The sequence below is a fragment of the Grampus griseus genome (assembly GCF_964374135.1).
Source record: "Grampus griseus genome assembly, chromosome: 6".
Taxonomy (NCBI): Eukaryota; Metazoa; Chordata; class Mammalia; order Artiodactyla; family Delphinidae; genus Grampus; species Grampus griseus.
In genome coordinates this window covers 47,527,322-47,539,107 of record NC_139000.1, presented here as the reverse complement: position 1 = coordinate 47,539,107, position 11,786 = coordinate 47,527,322, and the positions used below count along the sequence as shown (strand labels likewise).

General features: G+C 40.0%; 1 protein-coding gene across 1 annotated transcript in view; it reads right to left on the bottom strand.

Annotated features, from left to right (window-relative positions):
- Positions 1-5,512: 5,512 nt before the first annotated feature.
- Positions 5,513-11,786, bottom strand: part of CEMIP2 (cell migration inducing hyaluronidase 2) — a 78,224-nt gene continuing 71,950 nt past the window's right edge. The window contains exons 22-24 of the mRNA XM_082656537.1: positions 9,328-9,482; positions 7,912-8,015; positions 5,513-7,558 (exon numbers count right to left, since the gene is read on the bottom strand). Coding sequence (XP_082512663.1) covers positions 7,362-7,558; positions 7,912-8,015; positions 9,328-9,482 — 456 coding nt within the window. The 3' untranslated portion in view covers positions 5,513-7,361. The remainder of the gene's footprint in view (positions 7,559-7,911; positions 8,016-9,327; positions 9,483-11,786) is intronic.

Sequence of the window (11,786 nt, the reverse complement as noted above, 5' to 3'; positions counted from 1 at the left end):
GGTGTGACTAGAAAGAAATGGGGTGCAGAAACATAGGAAGATTTGTTGCCAAAGGCACTCATTTTCCAAGTCCTCTAACTCAGCTTCAGCTCATCATATAAACCTTCACTCTGAACCATTTCATTGCATTGTTAGCATTTTTCCTACTTGGTAAGAAGGAAGAATGAAATGTGGGTAAAGTACCGAGAGAAAACCAGAAATGAGTTGTTTGCATTCCATGTTAGTTTTCGCCAAAAGGAATTGGAAGAGGCAAACCATGAACTGCAGTTTTCCCTCACGAGAATGGAGAGCAGAAAACTGCACACACCAGCTGCAGAACAGGGTGCAGCCACATGTTTTCACTTCATAGTTGTCTTTCCACATTTCATAGCTTGAGTCCGTACACAGCTGTTTGCTGAGTTACGGTGCTAGTGCAAGGAAGGGCCTAAATGCAAACCTCATTCTGGATGCTCAAACCAATTCACTAAACAAGCACTGCCTGGCCTGAGGGCCTCTTCTCTAGATACAAACAACTTAGTAAGGGAAGTCTGTTAAAACTAGGAAAACTAGGGCAGGGGCTTTCATAGGGCATTCTCAGTGGTTCCCAAATCTCGCACTATCTCTGAAGTTTGTTTAAAAGATACAGATTCCCTATAGCAGAAACTAACACAACATTGTAAATTAACTATACTCCAATAAAAATTAATTTAAAAAATAAATTCCCTAATCCTTAGCCCTCAAAAAAAAAAGACTAAATTAGAATACATGGTATAAGCAGATAAGGTAGGGGGTCCTGGGAGAAAGAGAACCAAGCATGGCTTTCTTGACATAAGAGAAGCCATTTTGGGCCTGTCATTTTGTGATCTGAGCCTGTCCACAAAGCTTGGCCTTGAACAGGTCTCAAAAATAATGAACTTAAGGGAACAAAAGAACTGTTATCAGGCAAGAGAAGTAACAACAGCAAAGCTAACAAATCAGTTGTAAAAACTCCCAGATTTGTTTCAATGGTGAAGACTAGCCTGAAGCACTTTCTTGAGTTGTTTTGCAGACATTAAACCCCTCTCAGGCACTCAACCTAGGTCAACTGGAACCTACAGGACCATGATGTTGACCTTCTCTGACCTTTGTGACTTCAATTAAAGCTGGGGACTCTTGTCAGCCGCCCAAGCCTCTTCATGAATATACATGTACCCTTAGCTTAAAACTTCCCCAATTTTGCTGTTGGAGGAGACACTGCTTTGGAAAAGATCCCCGGTGTTCTCCTTACTTGACTCAAGTAATAAAGCTTCCTTCTCCCATCTTTAGCTTGGTTGTGTCTTTTAGCTCAACACCCGGCAAGAGGCAAACCCAGTCTTCGGGTAACAAATTGCCTGGAAATCCGATTTTCTTTGTAAACAAAGCACCCAGGTTTGTTGGCTACTCTCATTTGATCCCTTTTGTAATTTTACAAAAGTATTAGTAGTCCCATTTTATATATGAGAAAGCTGAGGACCAGAAGTAGGAAACTACTTGAAGTAACACTGCTAGTAAAGAGCCTTAGGTGGCATCAGACAAAACACCCACCATACCTTCAGCAACGAACTGCATTAGACACTTCACTCTGTCTGGAATCTACTAACTACTCACTGAGCCATTTTCCTTAGAAGAAGACTGTTCACATGCACATTTTTGAAGGAAGCAACAAGTTCTGGCATGGTCTTTCCCTGTGAGAACTCCCTCCTCCTCCGACCCATATGGAGCTAATGATGTTCCTTGCCTCCTGAGTTTGCAAAGCCGACATTCCCCCACATAGAAACCTATCTGGAAAAAAAAAAAAAAGAAAGAAAAGAAACCTATCTGGCCAAAGCCTTCCTCCCACAGGAACTAGGTGTTCTGATCAGTGCAAGCTGGTGGGAGAAAGTGGAAAAAGATAAACCTCCCATGCCCTCCCAGAGTGTACTACCCTCTTTCCTGGCAAGGACCAATTTCATTATCCCCCTAAAATCCACCCAGCCCCTCCCACCCCCTCCAAGAAGCTCATGTATTAAAAGGCTTTTGTGTACAAAGCAAATTGCTTATATAAAATAATTCATTCTACCTTAAAAAAAAGTAGACCTGCAATTGTCAATCAATACTTCGATAAATGTGAAATAACTAGGGTGAATGCAGTTCCATCCAAAAGCAAAGAAACTTATGTTGTTAGTCTGTGCAGCCTGATTGTGGCTTATTGTACATTTTCCTTTAAACTCCTTAAAATAATAAAAAGAACTCACAAGGATGGATGGGATTTCATTGTAGGAACAATTGTAGCCAAAGGAATAATTCAAACAGAATTTCAGACAGTGGAGAGATTTCATGGGCTCCAAACTTCTGCCCCAGAAACAGCCAGGTACTGTGTTGTGCACCAGATCCGCCCTGCATTAGTGACCAAAAGTTGTGGGGAAGACAGTGTAGATGGAGCTGTTCAAGTTAAAAAAAACAACATTCGCATTTGTTCAGATGTATTCTGTTAAAGAAGGAGAGAGATAACAGGGGCTTACTGCATGCTATGGGATTCTCAAATGTTACTGCTCATAAGAAACACCTGGGGAGCTTGTTATACCATTATATTTCCAGCTGCAATTCCCAGAGATGCCAATTCTCCGGTCTGAGTTGGGGCTTGGGATTCTGCATTTTCATCAAGTACCTCAGGTGATTCTGATGGAGGTTTTTCCCTTAACTTATTATTTTAAAAATTCTCAAGCCTTAGGAAGGTTCCAAGAACAGTACAATGAACACCAATATACCCTTCACCAAGATCAAGGGTCAGCAAACTCTTTCAGTAAAGGAACACTGTTCAGGCATACATAAGAGATACTTCAGGTCTGGTTCCAGACCACTGTCATAAAGCAAATATCACAATGAAGCAAGTCACACAAATTTTTGGTTTCCCAGTACATGTTATGTTTACACTATACTGTAGTCTATTAAGTGTGCAATAGCATTGTCTAAAACAACAATGTACATTCCTTAATTTAAAAACTTTATTGCTAAAAAATGCTAATCAACATCTGAGCCTTCGGTGAGTAATCCTTTTGCAGTGGTTAACATCAAACATCATTGATCACAGATCATGATAACAAATATAATAAAAATGAAAAAGTTAGAAATATTGCAAGAATTACCAAAAAGTGAGACACAAAGTGAGTAAATGCTACTAGAAAAATGGCACCGATAGACTTGCTCCACGCAGCACTGCCCCAAACCTTCCATTTGTAAAAAACACCATATCTGGGAAACGCAATAAAGTGAAGCACAATAAAACAAGATACACCTGGAAATATTTTCAGCTTTGTAGGCCATACAGTCTCTGTGGCAACTACTTAAACCTGCCATTGCCATATGCGAGCCATAGTCAGTATGTAAGCAAATGAGCATGACTGTCCTCCAACTAGACTTTATTAATAGACACTGAAATTTAAATTTTACATAATTTTCTCATCATAACACATTACTCTTCTTTTGACTTTTTCCAATGTGTTATATTTGAAGATGCGAAACCACTCTTAGCTCAAAATTAGTATATAACCAGTCTGGGGGACAGGTTTGTCCTACAGGTCAGTTTGCCAATTCCTGACTTATCAATTTTGATTATAAAGTCTAAGCTTTTCTGAGGATGAATTTTAAATCTGTTATTGCTTTTCATATCCAGAATAATCACAATATCCATCTTAGAAAATTTTTAAAAATGTATCTGTGAAGTTGCCTTCTGACCCACTATTGGATTTTCAGGTATAACATTTTCACATCTTGCTGTGGCTAACATTTTTGGATGCCCTGTGGGACACAGTTCCTCATTTAGAAATCATCATAGTTCAATCAGTCATCTCTAATTTTATCACATAAAAATAAAGTGGTGTGTGCCCTTCCCTACAACACCAGTGCCTAATTAGCATCCTTTTTTCAGCTTCTCTCTCATACTGAAGATAAATATGAGTAAAAGACCTTCAATCTTCCAAATGATGCCAAGAGTCCAGCAAGATGTGAACAGCATTTTGCTATTTGTGAACAAGGGACTGGAGATGCCTTTTCTTTTTTTTCCTCCCTGAATTTTTGTTGAAAATGAGCTCCAATCCAGAGTGTGTGCTCATATTTCTAAAAGACTGGGTTATTACCAAGTTAAGACCAACTACAGTGATACAATCTGTTACCCAGTTACTCCCATTCATGGTCTTCACTTCTAGGGGAATTTCTCAAGTTATTAAACATGAATTCATAAGTATCTGAAAGCCAAACAAGAATTCTGGAGGGTAAACTCCAACTCTGCATCATGAAATCAACAAACATTGTCACAATGGAATCTAAGTACTTACCTCTTAGGACCAAATGAAAAAACAAACAAACACGAATCAAGCACATTCCTGCTTATTGAAATGCCTTTCAACTGGACTTATTGAAACATTACTGCATCCCTTAAGGAATGAAAACTTAGTTACGTGAAGCGTTCAAGTCTCTATCCATCACTTCATTGCCCAGCCCTCCTCCCAAACCAAGTACTCCATTTAATAGCATGAGGGTATGTTCTCTTCTGATCGAGCCAGAGAACAGAGAAGTCATAAATACCTCCTCCCCACACCCAGGTCTAAACATCAGTTTAGCGGCTGCTTTGGAGTCATATTCTACAAGACCATGAGCCTGCCTTTCATCTTCTCACAAGCACTCTCTTCCAGCCTCTGAAGATAATATACGGCACACTGATTCAGGTGGAGAGGCAGAAATCTCACAGGAAAGACTTAAAACCCAGGTCTGTCGACATATGAGAAGGCCCTGCGTTTCTCATCAGCTGGCTGATTTGTGCACGGCCACATTTCTGGAGCTCAACCAATTGCCTCCCCTGATGGAAAATGCTTACGAACTTATAAATCATCTTTGAACACATTTTCTCAGTAAAAATAAAACAGATTGCTAGCTCCCAAGTGCTGAAACGTGGCTATCAGCTTCGATAACCAATTTAACAATTTGAAACAATTAAGGACTAAAAATTCTATTTGAAAGTTCGATTAAAAGGAGACATAGTGAAGTGCTTTGTTTAGGGCTGGGAATTCTGTAAGTAATATAGGAACCGCAAATAAAAAGAATAGATAATCTTAATTTTGTTTTCCTCACAAAAAAATTATAGACTGAAGTTAAACAGTGGGCCTATTATATGAGTGCAGTGGTTCTTAAACCTGGCTACATGTTATTAGCATCACCCAGAGCTTTAAAAAAAACTGCAATGCCCAAGCTGTACCCCACACCAATTAAATATGAATGTAGGAGCTGGGGGGTGGGGCCCAGGACTTCACAGTTTTTAAAGCTCCTCAGGTGACTCCAATGTGCAGCCAACATTGAGAACCTCTCCATTGGCCTTATGAAGATTACTTATTAGTTTTACAAAATCTACTTAGTGGAGGACCATTTCCCTTCCTTATGTCTGCCCATAGGTTCTTTACAGCTGGGATAGGGAATAAAAAATGACAGATTAACTGATTGACTGCTTGCTAGATAAATAGAGTCACACACACATATAAAAAAATATACATGCACGCATATTTTTATTTATTTTACTTAGGCCCTGATCATTAGCATATAAAGCAGAAAAACTGAGTGCCTTAGAACGTACATATCCTCTCCAAATCTTTAAAGAGCCAAACTCTAAAAATCACACATAAAAGATATTGGTCATAAAACACACACACACACACACACACACACACACACACACACACACACACTTTAATCACCTTGAGGAACGATGATCCAATAATATATTTAATAGGTAAGATTTCATTCATTGATATACAAAAAAAAAAAAACACCCCAAAACCTAAACTTTAAGACATGTGCCCTTAGCAAGAGCACTTACAGTTAGAAAGGTTTATCGGTAGCACTTTGAGGTAGCATATTTTATAAAGTAATAGAAGTCACAGAGCTGCTCTGCAGTTTCTCTTGGACAGAAAAGGACAGGCCATCAGCCATTGCTCTTGGTAGAGAAAAGTGAATTTGTCTGTACTCACTGCCAAAGTCAACCTGAACATACTCCCTCCCGTCTTGCCATGGCCATCCCTCCACTACACTTCATGCATTGTGGGTTTAGGAAAAGGTAAAGGCATTACAATGCTTCTTTCCTCTTGGTGTGGTGACATCCCAGGCTGTGGCAGCAATCTTTTTGCCACATGCAGTGCTCACTGGCAGGAGATGCATGCACCTAGGGGGAAGAAAAATATGGCATCACAGTGTCTTTTTTTAATTGGCTCTAACAATTTAGTTAAGAGTAACGGATTCCTCTAAGGCTAAAAAAACGTTTCTGAATATTCCCTCCATGATTCTGGCCCTTAAAAGGCTCTCCTTTTTTTCTCCCCCTGAGTACAATATTTTGTGGGTATCATTAAGCTTTCTGCAATTGTCCTGCCAGGTTGGTGAGCAGTAAGGCTTAAAAAAAAATCCACACACAAAAACAACAACAAAAAAAAACTGGGTGCAGGAGAAACTCCAAGAACAGACTTCCTTTGTGCAAGTTGAAACGACCCAAGTTTATAGTTCAGGAAAATGGCCTGCTTCTTTTTTAAAAAAATGTAAATACTTAGCTCAGCTCTGCATTTTAAATACAAATATACAGTCAAAACAGGCTAAAGATTAAAGCTGCAAAAATGGCCCCACCAACATCAGACCATGGTGCAGGTCAAATTTTTTCCCAATGGTCACAGATTAAAGGGATGTCTAACTCCTAAAAGCCCTTTGTCCCAATATATTCCATACTTCTTGTTTGAAAGTTGAACCCTTAGAAGGAATCAATATACAAATGAATAAAAATAGCACATGTCCAGGCAAAAAAGGGCATGAGCTGGGCCTGAGTTGCCACTTAAAACTCTACCATTCAGTATCATACCAAATCCTCAAAGGCTGCCTGGAACCAGGGCCCAAGGCATTCCTGAACATGCCAGCCACGCAGGTCAAATGCTGACCCAAAGTCAACAACACAACTGAGCATTAGACTTCAAGTATCCAAGGTGCTACAAGAGCTGGTCCTCTCAAGGACTCAGGCTGACTCTCAGAAGCCCCCTCCCTCCCCCAAGACATCCCATTGTACAAAAGGTGAAGCACTGCTTATGGTCACTACAAAACACAGGAGTGGGAGGTGAGGAATAAGAGAACTGATCTCTGAAATATACCAGCCTAACAAATACAAATAAATTCTTTAACATTTTGTACAACTAGAAGGTGCGTGAGCCCATATTCAAGCAATCACTTTAAATTCTTTCTTTTCTCCCCTTTCTGTATCAAACAGGAAAATAGTTCCGTTGGGTTAACAGTGTCATTTTAAAATGCCATAAATTAAATAAGTTAGTTCACATTTTTTCCCCCAGCTAAGTTACAGTTAGTCTCTAATGTGCTTTTGAAGTTTGCTTCAACAGCTCCAAGTCTCTTCGGCGGACCGTGCCAGCTCTGGGACAACCATATCCGTCCAGCTGCAAAGGTACGAATTGTTCAAGCAGCCCAAGGCCCTCTCTAGCAGGACTAGTAAACAGCTTAGTCCATGATGGTTTGAAGTTTCCACTGAATCCCAAAAATATGGTACTCCCTTAAAAAAAAGAAAAAGAAAAAGTTCAATTTGTACCTCTACTAGTTCCATGCAAGATAATGTGGGAGGTGAAGCGGAGGTGAGCAAAACAAAGATGGCTGTGAAACAAAAACAAAAAGAACTGTACTTCCTTACGTCAGAGAATGAACTCTCACCACCCACCTCTTGCCCCAAATAACAAGCCACGTCCCAACACACTTCCTCTACAACTGTCTCCTGATTTAGAAATTATTTTCATGATACCCACCCCAGCCAAACAAGCTCATGAAAACAGTCTGGTAGCTATACTCCACCGTAAAAATGCATATGTTGCTGGCCTCCTAAGAACTTCACAGAAGAATACAAATACAAACCTTTGTTATAAAGATTGGCTGGTTTGGCTAATCCCAGAGATACTAACGAATCTGAAATATTCAACTGCTTTATCTCTCCTCTTGTGCTCAACAGGACAATTGACCTGTGAAAGTTAGAAAATCAGAGCAAATTTCAGTAATTCAGCATGTATTTACTGAGTACCGTTCTGAACTAAATACAGTATAGAAATACTAGATAAAAGCAGAACTCAAAAAAACAAACAAGGGCTTCCCTGGTGGCACAGTGGTTGAGAGTCTGCCTGCCGATGCAGGGGACATGGGTTCATGCCCCGGTCAGGGAGGATCCCACATGCCACGGAGCGGCTGGGCCCGTGAGCCATGGCTGCTGACCCTGCGTTTCCAGAGTCTGTGCTCCACAGCGGGAGAGGCCACAACAGTGAGAGGCCCTCGTACCACACACACAAAAAAAACCCCACATTCCTTTTCATCCCTGCTATTACAAGTGTCCCCTTCAATGCCCCACCTAGAGCTTATGTTGCTATTACAAGGGGTCTATAAATGTAGGGAAAGCAAAAGTCATTTAGGTCAGTGGACCTAGTGGATGGCTTGGGACACAGCTCTGTCATGGAACAAACTATTTTAACAGAGGAGGTTAGTTTTGTTAGTTTCAGATGCTCTATATACCTACTTAAGTTCTATTATCTACTTACTAAGTAAATGGATAAATGCCAATTCTAAAAAAAAATGAAATAAAATCTGTTCTCCATGGTTTGGTTTAAATTGCTACTTTTATTGTGAGTATATCAACATACACATTCAGATCTTTTTGTGGATTCTCTCTTCTGATCTCTCTATCCTCTGCCACTACTACACCGGCTTATTTACTATGGCTTTACGGCTTATTTTAATACCTTTTGTGTCTGCCCAACAGAAAAAAAGGAAGATTTCTCTCCTGTGAACCTTTGTTCAGAGACTAACAAAGAAAAATGAATCAGACCAGGGCTCTTAAAAGAGAGACCACACACTCATTCACTTAAAAATCAATTTACTCCTGGGGAATTCCCTGGCAGTCCAGTGGTTAGGACTCCACACTTTCACTGCTGAAGGCGAGGGTTCGATCCCTGGTCAGGGAAATAAGATTCCGCAAGCCACATGGCGCAGCCAAATTAAAAAAAAAAAAAAAAAAAAAATCAATTTACTCCTTTCCAGTCACTTCCAAGTGACCCAGGTGACAACCTCCTATACCACAGTCATAGCACAATGCTGTCTGAGGGTTCATCAGTGGGAAAGATGGCTGCAAAGGTAAAATTGTCTATAAAACTATCTATAAAATTGTTTTAGGAATCCTAAATACCCTAAAAGGGTAAAAGGGCAGGTAGACAAACCAAAGCTCAGAGTTAACCGGATGTCATCTTTAAGGTACCTTATCCCTCATACAGAGCAAGCTTCACCTACCTTGGAGGGATGCTTGTTTTTAAATACTCTTCCATGAGACTGACATCAGCAAAAGAGAAAACCTTTTTCTCCATCAACCGGAAGGGAACACTGCAGGCATCCACAACCAGGAGGAAGACGCCCTCACTTCGGAAGGTAAAGTCAGTGCCGTTGATCTGAGAATACAAAAACATCTGCGGTCATCACCATTTCGGCATTTCCAGGATGACTCGTCTTTCCAGCCCCTTTCCCTCTGTCTTCTAAACCCATGAATCAAATAATAATTCCCAAACTCAAACTGTATATTCCATTATTCTTCCTCTGCCAACATTTGAGATTGAGCCTGTGTTCTCACAGACTTTTGCCTTCACTGGTCTTTTCTGACTGGCTAAGTTGCTACAAGCAAGGCATGGCAGCCCACACTCAGCTGAGCAGGGTGACTCTCTCTGCAGGCTCACGGCCTTCATTCTTACACACGTAGTCTCTCAATGGGGTCAGAGCTTTCCAACTCAGTGATCAGGTGGCAGCCTCTATACTGCAGCTCAGATACTGTCACATTGGTTCAGGAAAAATACGTGTATCTATATGAAATAGATATCTAGTCAGATAGATAGATAAATAGATAGCATGCTTTAACCCACATAAACCCCCCCATTATAGCTTAGATTTAGAACAACAGAGGAGCCAGATTGCTTCATCTCCTTTGTTCCATATATAGCTCTCCTTTAAAATCAAAATGGAAAAATGGTAATTTTACCAGGATTTAAGCCACAGGGTATTACTATATCTTGTTCACCATTACTGTGAACTGAAATTTCCAGTTGTCCTCTTTAAATTAATGGTTTGAGACCTTTTCAAGAAAAAGGAATTCCAGATACATCCAAATCTCATTAATTCCTCAACCAAAAAGGAAGGGAAAAAAACTTATTAGACTGAAAAATGATTTAACATTAATTTAAGTCATAGGCACTCTTTCTCTTTAAAATGTGTGAAATTATAAACTATGTTAAAAGCTAACAAAGGAGAAGGGCTTCCCTGGTGACGCAGTGGTTGAGAATCCGCCTGCCGATGCAGGGGACACGGGTTCGTGCCCTGGAGCGGCTGGGCCTGTGAGCCATGGCCGCTGAGCCTGCGCGTCCAGAGCCTGTGCTCCGCAACGGGAGAGGCCACAACAGTGAGAGGCCCCCGTACTGCAAAAAAAAAAGCTAACAAAGGAGAGATGCTCTCTTCACTACACCTGTCCTTCCTTGGAGAAGTTATACTTAAATTTTATTTCTAATCACTAATGATCTCATAGGAATACAAAATGGCTTTTTGCCTATATTTAAATAGCCCTAGTCTAGAGAATAATTCCAGAAGTGCTTGACATAAAGTGCCATTTTATATTTAGAAAGACTGAAAGTGACTCACTTATTTTTAAAAATCTGGATACTTAGAACTGAGACACATTTGATAAAACATATACATAATGATCCCTAACACACCCAAACTGTCCCCTTGAAAAGTACCCCCCCCCAAAACCTGTTACTTAAAGGAAACACAAAATTTTCCGTAAAAACTAAAGCAAGGCCATGTCCAGCAAAGACTCTTCAGATAATGCATGTGAAAAGTATTGGAGGTAAATGTGACAAAACACAGTCCTCTGTGATCTCTTTTAGGGTCCCAGGCACCCAGTGTGCAGCAATGGAGTCAAACAATGTCTACAGACCCAGAGGAATACCCTACCTGAGACAGTCTGGGCAAAACAATATCTTCTTTAATTATCTAGTGAGCTAGCAGAGCAGAGAGACTCGGCACCAACTTGCTTACCTTTGCAACTGACACCCATCAGATTCCACGCAAGTAGGCTGGGATGGGTTCCTCATACAGCTGACTGCATTGAGATGTTGAGCTAACAAACTTCATACCAATAAAATTACATCATGAACATACTACAAAATGAAGAAATGCTAATGCAGGGCAATAGGTATATATACTTGAGAAATCTTTGAGTTACATAGGGATCTTTCACTCTTTCTCTCTTCCTAATTGTGGTAAGAACACTAACATGAGATCCATCGTCAAACATTTTAAGTGAACAATATATTACTATTGACTACAGGGACAATGTTGTACAGCAGATTTTGAGAGTTTATGCATTTTACTCAACTGAAACTTTATGCCTTTTGATTAATAACTCCCCATTTCACGCCCCCCCCTTAAGTAGCAGTATTTTTAATTCAGGGTTGTTAAAAAGTTCTTAATTCAGAGTTAAGTTCTAGAGATGGATGGATAATGGTTGCACAACAATATGAATGTATTTCATACCACTGAACTATATAAACTTACAAATGGTTAGGATGGTGAATTTTATGTTATGTGTATTTTAACACAATAAAAGAGATTGGGAAAGAAAAAAAAGAGTAAGATTTAATTTTGCTCACATATATGGGGATTTGTGAATGTGTTGTCCACCACTTAAAAAAAACCGATCTCCTAAG